The 15,823-nt window shown below is 35.0% G+C and overlaps 1 protein-coding gene across 4 annotated transcripts in view; it reads left to right on the plus strand.

Moving 5' to 3' along the window:
* HEATR5B (HEAT repeat containing 5B) overlaps positions 1-15,823 on the plus strand; it is a 91,765-nt gene that overhangs the window by 17,081 nt on the left and 58,861 nt on the right. For all 4 annotated transcript variants that reach the window (XM_036872754.1, XM_036872756.1, XM_036872753.1 and 1 more), the window contains 11 exons: positions 1,038-1,195; positions 2,185-2,434; positions 4,703-4,858; positions 5,337-5,587; positions 7,597-7,708; positions 8,873-9,025; positions 10,085-10,184; positions 10,726-10,835; positions 11,648-11,811; positions 12,530-12,705; positions 15,233-15,338. In XM_036872754.1, coding sequence (XP_036728649.1) covers positions 1,038-1,195; positions 2,185-2,434; positions 4,703-4,858; positions 5,337-5,587; positions 7,597-7,708; positions 8,873-9,025; positions 10,085-10,184; positions 10,726-10,835; positions 11,648-11,811; positions 12,530-12,705; positions 15,233-15,338 — 1,736 coding nt within the window. The remainder of the gene's footprint in view (positions 1-1,037; positions 1,196-2,184; positions 2,435-4,702; positions 4,859-5,336; positions 5,588-7,596; positions 7,709-8,872; positions 9,026-10,084; positions 10,185-10,725; positions 10,836-11,647; positions 11,812-12,529; positions 12,706-15,232; positions 15,339-15,823) is intronic.

The following is a 15,823-nucleotide window of genomic DNA, read 5'->3' on the forward strand; positions in this document are numbered from 1 at the left end:
AAAGAGAATCAGATCTTACAGATTCAAGTCCTAGCTCTTATGTTTATTTGCTGTGAAACCCTTTGAGCTTTGGTCTCTTCATCTTTAATGATGATTACTTCAGTCTCTGAATTAGATAACAATGATGATGATGATAGGTAACAATTATTAAGTGCTAACTATGTATAAGGCACTGAATTAAGCACATAACAGAGTTGTTTTATTTAATCCTCTCAAAAGCCCTATGAATCCCAAGTACTATTGTTATTCTCATTTTATAAACAAGGAAATTTAGGCTTAGAGAGATTGTGTCATTTGTGGTGTAATAAGTGTTCTATTAAATGAAATTAAAACCCAGGCATTCAAATTCCAAAGCCTGCATAGTTAATCGTGAGCTTTATGCCTCTCTTACAGAATTTTTGTGAGGATTATGTTTGCTACTATGTATGAAAGGACTTTATAAAATAGGAAGCTCTTTACCAGGGATGGCAAGTCAGTTGCAGTCCAGTGACGTTTCAGTCCATTGGTAATTGGTGTATAGAAAGCGTGGTCTTGGGAATTGGGAATTCCCTGGCGGTCCAGTGGTTAGGACTCGGCGCTTTCACTGCTGTGGGCTCAGGTTAGATCCCTGGTCGGGGAACTAAGATCCCACAAGCCACGTGCTGTGGCCAAAATAAAAAGAAGTATTGTGTCCATCTCAACTGGGAATGAGGGCTGCAGTCAGTTCGCAGTATCTGCTGTGAATGTGTGTTGTCTTTGTTGTGTTACACATATCAAGGCTAACATAATTACTAGACTATTTTGGCATAGATATATTGAATTGTTTTAATTTCTAGCTCCTTTTTTTTTTAGCATTTTTTTGCTTCAAAATTGAATTTAATTTTACAAATATATTGTAAATTTTAAGATCATAAGAAAATAAATGACCCTATCTCCTTTGTAATAGTTTAAGTATCCTTAAAAACAATTACTTGAATTTTAAAGCTAGATTATTAGAAAATATTATTTAACTAATAGCAAAATATATTTGCTTATAAATATATTTTTCTTTCTGAAAGTAATGCGCCAGAATGTGAAGCGAGCAACATTTGATGAAGTCTTAGAACTCATGGCCACAGGATTTCTACGTGGAGGGTCAGGTTTCTTAAAGAGTGGTGGAGAAATGTTAAAAGTCGGAGGGTCTGTTAATCGTGAAGTGAGAGTTGGAGTTACACAGGTTTGTAATATATATGTATAAAAGAATTCTCTTGGTATCACGTGTGAAATTTCATGGAAGACTCTTACTACGTAACAGCACGTACAGAGATTTTTAATACTGTCTAAAATTAAATAATTTTTAAAATGTCTTTCAAAACATTTCTTTTACTAAATGAATGAATTACATTCAAATCTAAATTGTATCTTATATGGAAAGGTAGGTATTTGATGTGAAAAGAAGCCTATGTCTGCTGTATCTATCTGTCTATCTTTAACAAAATTTTTCCAAATTTTACTTGGCAGAAAATCAGAAGTAAAGTAATTGTGTTTTAATTGAAATTGTATTCAAGTAGCTTGAGGCATTTAGATTTTAATGTTTTCCAACAACTCTTGTAGCTAAAAATATTGGTTAGTACTTTGGATTTATCATCATTGGTTAATCACCAGTGTAATTATGCAGTTAAACCTGACTTGAAATTATAGTTTCAATATAATGATTAATACCAAATAAGATGTTATGGTTAATAACCTAAGAATAATTAACACCTAATAGGATGAAATGGTTTTTTGTGATCTTAGTCAAAATCATCCAATTATACCTTATTCCAGAAACAAGCATAATATGGAAGTAAACCATTTGTATCTTACAGTCATAAGCAAATGTTTTGTAGCTCTAGGTCAGCGTTTATTTAGCATGTTAGGGTTTTATTACTATAACTTATCACCTTCATCACCAGGGTGAATTCACCTTTCCTTCGCTCCCGCACCATTCTCTCTCTGTGTTCTTCTTGAAGTTATTATCCTGAGAGCTGTTTTTAGTCAAAGATACTTCAACCAGTAATTCCCATGCTAGAAGTACTAAAAAGGTCTCAAGTTTTAAATTTTCTCAATTTTAATCTCAGAGATAATTTATTTTTCATGCTGTCATCAGTTATTTACATAGTTGCTTTATCTGTAATTTCAGTTCATTTATATAAATTTATCTAAAGTATCTTAATCTATTTACAGGCATATGTTGTTTTTGTAACAACATTGGGTGGTCAGTGGTTAGAGCGTAGCTTTGCCACATTCTTGTCTCACGTACTTGATCTGGTTTCCCATCCTCGGGCAACGCAAACACATGTAGAGGCTGTGTACTCCAGACGGTGTGTTTCCTTTATCCTAAGAGCTACTGTGGGCAGTTTGCTAGGTGAAAAAGCCCAGATTGCAGCTGCCAAAGAAATATGCCAAGCGATTGGAAAGCAAATGAAAGCAGTAGGTAAGAATTTTTTTTTTTTAATAAATTTATTTATTTTTGGCTGCATTGGGTCTTCATTGCTGTGCGTGGGCTTTTCTCTAGTTGCAGCGAGCAGGGGCTACTCTTTGTTGCAGTGTGCAGGCTTCTCATTGTGGTGGCTTCTCTTGTTGCGGAGCACGGGCTCTAGGTGTGCGGGCTTCAGTAGTTGTGGCACACAGACTCAGTAGTTGTGGCACGCAGGCTCAGTAGTTGTGGCTCGCGGACTCTAGAGAGCAGGCTCAGTAGTTGTGGCACACGGGCTTAGTTGCTCCGCAGCATGTGGAATCTTCCCGGACCAGGGCTAGAACCCGTGTCCTCTGCATTGGCAGGCGGATTCTTAACCACTGCACCACCAGGGAAGTCCCAGTAGGTAAGAATTAATGTCATGATCTGTATTGTTGATTACTTTAGTCATTTAGTTCTTTATTGTTATTCTTAATAAATACTAATAGATCTGATTGGTTCATATATCTTTCTGGACTGTGTTTTAATAGTCATTTTTATTGTGTACTCTTATTTGGTATTCAAGCAACATATAATTACAGTGAAGTGGAGTTTTTCAGTATTTGGGTAGTGTGTTTGTAAGGTTAGGCTTTCTGTTTTATATCTAGTATCTACCGATTTTATAGCTCTCCTGGTATGCCACAGCACGTTGAGGAATCTTTGAGGAATAATCTATTGTGGTTTTTCTTCTTGGAACCTATTGTTTTATAAATACATGTTGTTTTCCCCTCTGTTAATAGGCTTAATGTGAAAATTTAGAGAGAAACAGTTACAGGTGGTTTTTAGCCCACTATAGGATATACTGTGAAACCTCAGTAATTCATAATTAAAAGAAATCCTTTTCTAGGAAGTGTCAATTTTATAAATTTTTCTGTTTAACAAGTAGTTATTGAGTATTTGAGATTGCAAAGCAGTAATTCAGGTTTTGAACAGTGAGTAAGATAAAGTTCCTGCCTTCCTGGAGCTTATAATAATACAATTAAGGAACTAACGCAAGGCAAAATATAAATTCTGTAAGATAATTTACTTTTATCACTGTTGGGAATATACGTTAACTTTAATCAAGAAAATTATATTGCTTAACAGGGGTCTTTAGAAATAAGAATTTAATAAATAGATAATATCCAGCACTTTACATTTAGAGAATATATATTGAATATCTTATAAAATTAATAAAAATAAATCCACAAATAGTTTATAGTTTTTGTTGTTTATAATAGCTTACTAGGCAAACCATATTTTAAATGCATGGGACTAACTGAAAGTTAGGAATTGTGAATTAAAGGGTGTTTAAATTAATGAGGTATCATTCTTTAGGTATGATAAAATAATAATCTGTCCTAGGTTCACGACTTTATAAATATTTGCACATTTATTCCTTGAAGAAATGTTTGAGTGTCAAAGGCACTGTGCCAAACAGTGGGAGTAAAACAGCGAGCCACACGTAGATAGCACCTGTTCAGGGAGCTTAGAGCTTAGTACCCAAAAGAGAGAGTTTGTGCATTTCCAAGTCCAGAAAGGTCTAAGAAGAAAAGAGGCATTTAATTTTAATCCATAGTGTATTAATCTATTATATCCTGTTATTCTACATTTTATAGCCTGGTAATTCATAATGAATGTAAATAAGAAAGTTTTACTGTCATTTAAGGGTTATTAATCTTAAGGTCACAGATTTTTAAGCCCTTAAGCCATTTGATTTTTAAAATGGTAAAAGCAGAATTAAACATAGTGCTATGTATCTGGAATTTATGGACCAGAATATATTCTCAATTAGTAATTTGACAAGGGAATTTTTATTTGTTTCGTGATTAAATATGTTTCAGTTCTATTGGAAGCTAAAAGGTGGGGCCAGGGACCAGCAAGTTAATGGAAACTTTGAGGAACATCCCAGTAAGAAATTCTAAAGTCACTTTCCTTATAGATCTTCTTTCTGGTCAGTAATTTGGCAGTGATGCTACCAATACACTACAGCTCTTAAAATAGCAATGATAATAATAAAGTAACAATAATAGCTGCTAATGTTTACTGAATGTATATTGGGGGTAGCATTGTGCTAAATTCTTTATAGTGACTTTTTAGCATTGTGGTTTTGATTTGTATTTCCCTAACTATTAGAGATGTTCAGCATACAAACAGAGTTAACAGTCAGGTATCAGCTGGTATAATTTAAAAACATAAATTGTGTAGATCAAAAAATTATATCACAATTTAATTCACCCACATTCATACATGATTTTGTGTTTCCAGAAGCAGTAGTGAATGACACTAGTGGTGAAAACAAATCTGGAGCAGCAGACATTGCAGCAAGCCAGCATGTGATGGTCTGCGCCCTGCAGGAGCTCGGGAGTCTGGTGCAGAGCCTGAATGCCACCGCATCCCCTCTTATTCAGGAAGCATCTATAGGTATGATATTCACTTATATGCTGGAATATTTTTTTCAATATTTTTAGAAATCATAGGTGTGATTGATATTTAACTCCTGATTGGTTGCTTATCATGGTAATTAGCAGTTTAGATCATTTGTTAAAAGTTAGGTTTTATTTAGGATTCACTGTGATAGTGAATCTTGAATTAAATATTGAAATAAAGTTTTGGGAGACAAATCAAAAACAGTCATGGTAGTTTTGTTTCTAAACTTTATTGAATACTTTACGCCAACATTTGTATTTTATTGGATGTAATTGTACTATGTTCTTTGTAGAAAATGTTCCTTAAAGTACTTCCCTGTTTATGAGTTGATATATGTGTTTTTTGGCACAGTTCTAAATGTATCTGTGTAAAACCATAACAATTATGATTTTAATTATTGTGTTACACATAGTCTTTTAACTCATGAAATTGTGTGACTTCATTAAAGAGTAATTTTTTGAGTATTTTTTAGGTCTTTTGGAGACGGTGACTTCAGTGCTTCTTCACCCAAGCATGGCAGCTCGACTTGCTGCCGCGTGGTGTCTGCGCTGTGTGGCTGTGGCACTGCCTTTCCAGCTGGCGCCATTTCTAGACAGGTGTGCAGAACGACTCAACAACCTGAAAACTTCACCGGAAGCTGTTAGTGGATACAGTTTTGCAATGGCTGCTTTGTTAGGTGGAGTTCATCAGTGTCCTTTGGGCATCCCTCATGCCAAGGGAAAGGTATGACAAAGATCCTAAGATTATAAGTGCTGTCACATGGACTTTAGTCTTTATTGGAACACCTTCTGTGATTGATGTTGAACTGGGTGATCAAACAAAAACAGTTTTACTGTGATACTAAATGATATAGTATTCTGCTAATATGGAGTCGACAGACCCTAATTAAAATTTGATATTTAATCCTGATACAGGAATAATAGTTTTGTCTGGGTATAGTATCATTTTATAATTTATTTTAGAGAGAGGAAAAAAAAAACCCTTAGAGTAATTCTTTAGAATCTAATCAGAGCTTTTCTTTGGGGTTTTAGAAATAAAAATTCACATTGCTATATTTAAAATGTCAAGAGAATGTGCTATTGCTATAGTTAGCATTTTGGTAATAATAAAAGTTGAATGGTTTTCATGAATCAGTTACTTTTTTTCCCTTTCTTTCTCCTATACCTTATACTACTATCAAGATTTTCTTCTTAGGAATATTAAGTGTTTATATAAATATTATTTGCAACTTTATATTGGGGCTAGATCTTTTGTTTTTTGTTTTTCTGGGTTTTTTTTCCCTGGGTTACCAGGCCCATGTCCATTCATTTCTGTGAGTTCCATAGCTGCTACTCAAATCTGGGCTTCCATCTCCCTTTGTCATATGCTTGCCTCCTCACTGATTATCCTTCTTGGAATCTTTTTCTCCCATCTCTTCCACCCCACTTTCGTATTTATGTTTGCTCAGAGACCCTTAGGAACTACCCAGGGATCAGAGAATAAAATATAATCACCTTTGTGTGCTAAACTGGTACCTTCATAATTTGCCTTTTTTCTGCCCTTTCATTCTAGTTTCTCACTGCTCTAGTCAGACTAGTCATCTTGCTTTCCTTCCGTGCTTTTTTCAGCCTCCATGTCTTCGCTCTTGCTAACCTCTTACATTAGAATTTCGTCCCTCTTCTTGTTCACCTGCACCAAACTTAGCTGCTTTAGAGGCCCAATTCAAGTTCTGTCTCTTCCATGAATTATCTTTAGAGTTACTCAGTCTATGATAGCCTTTCTCTTTGCTGACCATTACATCTGTACTGTTATTTTATTATTTGATTATGTGCTGCTTGTTACTTCCCATTTTTCCTGTCTCCTCTCTCTAAGACTATAAGCACCATAAGATTAGCTTAATGGCAGATGTATAATAAGAGTTCAGCAAATCTTTAAACGTAGGATAACAGTACTACTAATAATAGCATTTATTGAGTGATTACATGGACCAGCTCTGTTCTGAGTACTTTGCTGTATTAATTTATTAATCCTCATAAGAGTGAGGTTGGCACTCCTGTTATTCCCATTTTAGCAGTGAGGGAACTGAGGCAGAGAGATTAAGTTATCCTAAGTCAGAAAGCTAGGAGATGACAAAGCTGGGATATGAATTCAGGCATTCTGGCTCTAGAACTCACTCTTTTTTTTTTTTTTAATTTTTTTTTTGATATGTACATATGTTGTTCACATCACCGCCATTTATTTATTTATTTATTTATTTATTTATTTATTTATTTATTTATGGCTGTGTTGGTGTGTTGGGTCTTCGTTTCTGTGCGAGGGCCCTCTCCAGTTGCGGCAAGCGGGGGCGACTCTTCATTGCGGTGTGCGGGCCCCTCACCATCGCGGCCCCTCCTGCTGCGGAGCACAGGCTCCAGACGCGCGGGCTCAGCAATTGCGCTCACGGGCCCAGTTGCTCCACGGCACGCGGGATCCTCCCAGACCAGGGCTTGAACCCGTGTCCCCTGCACCGGCAGGCAGACTCCCAACCACTGTGCCACCAGGGAAGCCCTAGAACTCACTCTTAACCACTGTGTTGTAATGGGTCTTCTCAAAGTCAGCAGAGCAATCAGGATTGATTAGGTATTGATGTTGCCTCTTTAAAAACATGTTAACAGCAACAACAAATAAGGATAACTTCTTTTTTAATGAAGTATACTAGCTGTGTATTTTCTTACTTGATTTTGTTAAAATCCAATTCTAAACTTCTCTTGCAGATGGTAGTTAGTATTGCTGAAGATCTCTTACGAACTGCTGCCCAAAATAGCAGGCTGTCTTTACAGCGCACGCAAGCTGGATGGCTCTTACTTGGAGCACTTATGACTTTAGGTACAATTATATTTGAGTAGGATTTTGTCTTATTCTATAACTGTCAGTAGACTGTAAAGAAATTTTAATTTAGAAGTATTCAACTTCACATTCTAGACTTTGAATGAAGTTAAAAAATGGTAATGATGTTTTTCTCATCATTTGGTATTAGATTTCTCTTTTTGGTAATTTCTGTTTACGTACATTTAGTGGGAAAGGTGTTAGCAAAGTTTCCCCTTTGCCGTCAGCATAGCCATGGTCTAAATGATTAGCCTAGTATTAATGAAAAGTGATGAGAGTATGGGGCATATTCCATGCCCAAAGTAAAGACCAGTGACATGATTTTAGTAGAGTGATAAAGTCACACTTAAACGGCATCTCTCATTGGTGTTGCTTTCTTGGGGTTATCTTTATGCACTTCACTTTCCTAAGTGCTATGACAAATCTGAGATGCAGGCAAATTTAGCACTGTACATAGAACAGAAATACGTGTTATCATTGTGATAAGGTGTGTCCACTTTTTACTTCATGTGTTTGGCTTCTACTATAAAAAGTATGCGTGTGTGTGCTACAAAGTTACTCCCTGCTTGATGCATCTACCTTTTGGAAATTAAACCATGACCTCATTTTCTAAAGAAAATAAAAAGTGGTAACTTTTTTTTCTAGAAATTTATGTTGTGTGGTATGTTAAATGAATTCCTTAGCAATGGAAATATAGGTTCCTAGTTCTAAATATACTACTCCATAGAACTAAATTAACCATATAAATTGCCCTTAAAATGGAGTAGTAATTATATGTATGTGTTTGGGAGTGGGTGTACATGTTTATATACATATATAATATTTATAGAAAAGACATCATAAAATATGTCCCAGATATATTTTATCATTGATAGAATGTAATCCATCATTCTGAATATATTTGGGTAATTTCTTTTAGATGACTTTTTGTGGATTTGTTTGATGTTGGATGCTAAAAATATTGAAAGTTTTTAGGTGAATTTTATTATGCTTTAATATATATTTTACTTACTGAATAAGAAACATTTTGAAAATGTTAGTATTAGAGAGAAAGATACAGTGAAATGATAGATATTGTTAAAGCTTGTTTGGGGCTCTTTTCTTTGACTTTCGTTTGTAATGCTATATATATGTATGGTTTTGTGTTCTCATTTTCTCTGTCAGGACCATCTGTTGTTCGTTACCATCTGCCCAAGATGTTGTTATTGTGGCGAAATGTTTTCCCTCGTTCATTGAAGGAATTGGAGGCTGAGAAGGCCCGAGGCGATTCTTTTACCTGGCAGGTAACATTGGAAGGTCGTGCTGGAGCTTTATGTGGTAAGAACTGAAAGGACTGCACTTTCAGAATATTATTTTCTTACTAAAATATTTGTGAAGTGAAGGAAAATCATTACTTCAATTTTTTATTTTAATATATAATGATGAATCTGTACACTTTTAGATTTAGAAAGAAACTTTATAAGTAATCTATACCAGTTTACTAATTTTGTAATAAAAGTGAAGCTGAGACTCTGAAAAGGAGGTTAGAGTTCATGATCAGTTAGGAGCTGGAACCCAGGCGTCTTAATTCCCAGTTATTGCATTCTTCCACCTGAAGAAGCACTGGGTCACCAAGTAAAAAAGCCCAGTGCCTATTTAAAGGAAAAAGAAACAGGATTACCAAGGTTACTGAGTTTACAGTTAGTCTTTTCTTAATGGACAGATAGCTGTTTTCTCCCATCAAATCTGCAAAAGTTGATAACATCTTTTAGAGACCAGCATTTTAAAAAGTATGAAATAAAGTTGTTTTTGTTTGGGAGTCAGCAACTTACAGGAAAGGCTCAAGTTTTGTTTTATTTGAAAACTAGAATTACACAGAGTGACCCTGTCCTTTTTCGCTTTATCTGAGGGTGAAAAGTGCCTCTTTTTTCAAACTGTGGGAGACAGATGTACACTTAACCATAAGCGCCCCAGGGCAAGGTGTTAGTTTTGTTCCCACACATCTGAGAGCTGTTTTAGTCTTAGCTCTACTGCCAAAGAGCCAATAAAGCTATTTCCTCTCACTGGGCCATTATGTCCACTGTTGGTTCTGTTCTGAAACAGCTTTTTTTGTAGTTATCTGAATTCATGTGGGGTCATAGACTTCTGAATTCTCGCTCACAGAAATCTTTCTAACAGACATCTTCCCTCCCTCCATTTTTGCTGTCCACTCTTCTTCTAGCCTTTTCTAATGAGTTTTCTCTAAAGTTGCAATTGGTCCTTCTTTTGGTTTGACCTTGTTTTAGAACTTTATATTTTGTAATAATTAAACATTTTAGGTACCTTTATATAATTTTATAAATTTGTTCATCCTCACAAAGGCTGTTTCAAATATGTCTTTTTAAAATTTTTATCTAGCAATGAGGAGTTTTGTTGCACATTGTCCTGAACTCCTAACTGAAGATGTGATTAGAAAATTGATGACCCCTATTGAATGTGCCATGACTATGATGTCACAGTAAGTAGGCAATTAGGACACGTTAACATCCAATTTTATATATTTATAAATAGCCATGTTTTGTAATTCCCTATAGTATCATATAGGAAATGTACTAAATTTTATTTGTGTGAAGTGACTTTAAAAATTTCAGTAGTGGTGTGGATTGAAATAAAATTTTATTTTATTTATTTATTTTAATTATTGTTTATTTATTTATTTTGGCTGCACCGGGTCTTAGTTAAGGCATGCGGGCTTCTTAATTGCAGCATGCAAGCTCTTAGATGCAGCATGCATGCGGGATCTAGTTCTCCAACCAGGGATCGAACCCCGGCCCCCTGCATTGTGAGCGTGGAGCCTTACCCACTGGACCACCAGGGAAGTCCCTAAAATTGTATTTTATAGTGTTTCTGTTACTAACAGTAAAAGTCACAAAATAAACTAAAAGAAAAATATAATACTTATCAATGTACTTTGACGGTACATTGATACATGGCTGGGAAAAAATGTAAGTAATGCTTATTCTAATAAGCTAATACTAATTATACTTTTGATATTTTAGCATTCCATCTGTAATTAAAGCCCACGGAGCTCATCTGAAAGCTAGTGCTGCAATGGTCCGTTTAAGACTTTATGATATCTTGGCATTGTTACCTCCAAAAACTTATGAAGGTAAATGAAATTTGTGTATGTCTAATAAAAATTCTTCAGTATACCTTTGCAGTTCTTCACAATATCATAGAGTTCTGACCATGTAAAGGAAGGCAACCATTTTCCTTTTCTTCATACAGAGTAGCTAACACTTGTTGAGCGCTACTGTGTTCCAGGTCCCGTTCTAAGCCCTTAACATGTATGAGCATCTTTGACTCTAACCACAACCATATGAGGCTAAAATGTAGCTTTCTTTAAAGATGAAGAATCTCAGGCACTTAGAGGTTGTGTAACTTGCACAAGTCTGTGAGGTGGTTAACTGGCAGAGCTTGGATTCAAACCCAGTTGGTTCATCTTCAGAGTCTATGCTTTTAATGACTATCCCAACTGTTATAATACAGCCAATAATTTAGGAATCTGGAGGGAGAATAGTAATGTACTTTTGCAGAAGTTAAATGTCATATAAAATATTAATATTCCAGTGCAACCATACCCAAGAATTTTGATATGCTCTGGTTCAGTGTTTGCACATCGTTAAGTAATTAATAGTAAATAATAATCATCATTTTTAATATATTTAAAATAAAAAATCTTTGAGTTTTTGATTACTTTAAATAATTTGGGCTAAAAGGCATAATACAGTAACAAAAAAGGAAGTGCCATTATTGTGTATTAAAACCAGCGTTAAAATATTTAATACTGGTTTTTCTTAAAAGGGAACGGGGACTTAATTATTTTACTCCTGTTGAACATATTGCTGTTCTTGGTGGGCAGTGATTGTCATTTTCTTAAAAAGTATTCTCTTTAATCTGACCTGAAGTTCTGTTTTTTAGGCTCTTTCAATGCACTTCTTAGAGAACTGGTAGCAGAATTCACTTTGACTGACAACTCAGCCAACACAACTACTTCCCTCCTCAGATCCCTCTGCCACTACGATGATAGTGTTCTTCTTGGTTCCTGGCTTCAAGAAACTGATCATAAATCAATTGAAGACCAGGTAGTAAACTATAAAGTGAAGTGAAATACTAGCTTGATTGAAAAACAATGGTACTATTACACATTGTCATTTAAAAAGAAAATATTGTAGACTAAGGTTTAATTTTCATTTAGCTTTCTTAGACATTTAAAGATACCTTCCTAGGGGTGGATAAATAGTGAAAAAAGGTAAACAGCAATAGTTAGAATTTGGCGAACTGTCTTTATTTAATATTCTGTGTATTTCGGTGCCCTGTGGTTGCATTGGCAAAGATCAGTTTTGACTAGCTTTTTGGTTGTTGGTGTTTGTTTTGGTTTAGTTTATTTTGTGACAGGTTAGAGAGGAATAGGATTTAGTAGGTTGAAGATTTAGAACCTTTTTTGCCCACTGAATACATTATTTCTTATGTACTTTTTAAAAAGAGTTACTAAAGGCCGCTTTTAAAAAATTTTTTGTGGGTGTAAGTTATTCCTGACATTATTTTGCTTACACATTTTGAGGTGGGTACTGCAAAAATGTTTTAGAATGAACAAAACTTTTTTTAAAAATTGCATGAACTGTTGTGACTTTTTTTAATGGCCAAATTATATCTTTCTCTATTTAAAAATTTTCAGATTTAATCATTCTGTTCTTTCATTGTTACTTTTTCTCTTTCCTCCCCTGTTTTGTCATGCCCAGTACTTGGTAAGTGAATTTCCCAAAGTGGATTTTGAATGATTTTTATGTCCTTCTTTTGCAGCTCCAGCCAAACAGTGCATCTGGAAGTGGGGCTCTGGAGCATGATCCATCCTCCATTTATTTACGAATACCTGCGGGAGAAGCTGTGCCTGGGCCTCTTCCCCTTGGAGTTTCGGTCATTGATGCTTCTGTGGCTCTTTTTGGTGTAGTGTTTCCTCATGTTTCTTTTAAACACCGGTTAGTATAAAGTCAATAAGGTGATTTTAGTTAAATATAAATTATTTTCAAGCAGTACATTTTCCCAACCAAGCTAACTCTTCAATAAGAAGAGTTTGAACAATAGTCTCCTAAATGTAATAACATAAGTGGCACATAATAAATTGCATGCAAACTCCACATAATTTGAAACTGTTTTTAAAGTTTGACCCCATGTACTGGCATATGATATCCACTGTATTGTGGACTCGGTCTTAAACAACAAAATTTTCATTATAGTAGTTTGTTTGCCAGCTTATAAGTAGGTTTGCCTGTATCTTTAATTAGGGACATCAGTTTTCCAAGTCTTGTTACTGAGGAATTAAATGAGTGAGAAGTCTACTCCCTAATATGACATTTGTCAGATGGTTAAAGTCTGAAACTTGGAACACTAAAGTAACTGATTCTTTTTTTAATAGGAATATTTTAGTTTACTATAGTTTATGTCCACAGACACCATACTTAACTTAGTAAGCATTTTATATATTTACAGTGATTTTCCCAAAAGAAGGAGTAAAAATGAATTAATGCAAGACCTTCACAGATAGTTCAGGTTTTACAAACTATGCCTTAAAAACATTGTTGTATTTGTATAGAAAAGATAGCATATCTTTACATATGTAGGTTAGTTGATTAATTGCTTTTTAATTTGAGGGGGAAATTTTAAATATGAAATTTTACTTTATCCAGATATCTTTAAGAACATTTGGTTGCCACATAAATGTTAAAGACTGTTAAAGGTGAAAGAATCTTATAAGGCATCTACTTTAATGTCCTTGTTTTAAATCTAAAGAAATCTAGGTCTAAGAGTTCGTGGTTTGTCAGAAATTATACAGCTAGTTATGAGACCTGTAACTAGAATCCAGGATTATCTTAACTTTTTTTTAAAAAAATAAATTTATTTATTTATTTATGGCTGCGTTGGGTCTTCGTTGCTGTGTGCGGGCTCTCTCTAGTTGACGCGAGCAGGGACCACTCTTCGTTGCGGTGCGCGGTCTTCTCATTGCGGTGGCTTCTCTTGTTGCAGAGCACGGGCTCTAGGCATGAGGGCTTCAGTAGTTGTGGCTCGCGGGCTCTAGGGTGCAGGCTCAGTAGTTGTGGCACACGGGCTTAGTTGCTCCGTGGCATGTGGGATCTTCCCGGACCAGGGCTCAAACCCGTGTCTCCTGCATTGGCAGGCAGATTCTTAACCACTGTGCCACCAGGGAAGTCCTCTTAACTTTATTAAATCACTTTTGTGGAACCAGATGAAGTAAAAATAGGTAAGTTCTATTAAAAGTAAAATATGTAACATAAATATCCAGGGATGGAGGAATCAGTGAATAAATTATGGAAAGTTGATAGGCTGGAATACATTTTACAGAGACAATGTTTTGATATTAGAAAATGCTCATTATACAGTGTTAAATGAAGAAGGTAAAAGGCAAGAAGTGATCCCAGTTTGATATTTTAAAATACGTGAAAATGTTCAATGGTTATTTCTAGGTAGTAACTTTTTGTTAATATTTTTCAAATTAAAAGAAATATTTTATAGTAAGGAAAAAAATTTGTTTAAGTTATGTATTTGAGGTCAGTTATAGGCACATGATGTTTGATGGCCATGTTGGAGACCATGTGTGTCTTTTCAGGTGTATGCTTGAAACCAGTGTGAACAGTGCCCTGCTTCTTCAGCATAGATGTGGATCTGTGTCAGAGAGGTGTACAAGTGTCAGCTTTAGCCCCAAGTACCTCTAACTGGAGTTCCTGCTGGAGGCTAGATGGTTTCTTCCTATGTGATTTTAGAAGAATGCTTTGACCTGAGGCCCATGGCCTTTTATAATTGAGCATAAATCCTTCCAGTGAAATTTCCCTAGATTCCTTTGCCCCACCTCTTTTCTTTGTAGAAGAATCTGATATGACCTCATTCTCTTTAATCAGAATAGTCTCAAATGGCTCTGATTTGGGGAAGAGGGATAACTGTCTCATTTTAAAAATTTGAAACAATAAAACAGCCAATTCACCTCTGATTTTTCACATTTAACAAAATTGACCAAAGCTAAGTCTTTTCAAAAAAATCTCCCAATTAGCTTCTAAAGATAGGACACGAGGTACTATTTTTTTCTATGTGTGAGAGTATTTTTTAAAAAGAAAAAAATTATGCCACATTTTAAGATTTCCAACTTAAAAATCTTCCACAGAGATGCGCAATTAATGATTGTTATTCAGGAAACCTTGAGCACCTACTTTATGCCAGGCGCTTTGTGGCACATTGAAGACCACTGAAGTTATGACATTATTTTGCTGATTGAAACTTAATATTAGTCCCTTGTGTTTTGCCAGCTAGTAGTTCATGTCCGTATATTAATTCAGAAGGAGGAGATCCGGTTTAGACCAGGGAATGAAATGAAAAGAGATAGCATGGGGCATTATTTGTTAAACAGTCAGCTTATACCCTTCTTCTTATCTCTGTTTTTTGGGCCATGTTTGAATAAAAAGTATTGCTAATGTGGTCTTTATTCTATTGTTACAGATTACAGATGCTGGATCACTTTGCCGAATGTGTTAAACAAGCCAAAGGTGTTCGCCAGCAGGCTGTGCAGCTTAATATCTTTACAGCTGTTCTTAGTGCACTAAAGGTATTTACTTTTAAAACATAGCAAATATCCTGAACTAAGATTTTAATTAATACCTTCAGTATAGTAATTCAAACATAACTAGACTATTACGTTTATATGTATAGCTCTGGATAACCGTGCTTTTATATTATTTCATTTAAATTACTAGAAACTTTATCTTAGGCTCATTGTAATTAAATAAGTATTTTGTATTTTAGTAATATTAAAATTCATATTTTGATTTGATACCTCAAATTTTACAAGTGCTGATAACATTCGGAATTTTCAAACATGTCTGACTAATGAAATTTGGTATTCTATTGAAGGCTAACTAGATAAAGCTTAAGTTTGATTTGTGGTTTAGACCATAAAGCAGGAGAGGCTATGTTTGTTATGTAGTTAAAAGAGTGCTGCATTTAGAGATTGTGTTCTGGTTTAGCTACTCAATAGGTTTCTGTCTTGTGTAGTTCCTTTAGCCTTTTTTAAACCTCAGATTCTACATGTAT

This window comes from Balaenoptera musculus, chromosome 13 (assembly GCF_009873245.2).
Source record: "Balaenoptera musculus isolate JJ_BM4_2016_0621 chromosome 13, mBalMus1.pri.v3, whole genome shotgun sequence".
Lineage (NCBI taxonomy): Eukaryota > Metazoa > Chordata > Mammalia > Artiodactyla > Balaenopteridae > Balaenoptera > Balaenoptera musculus.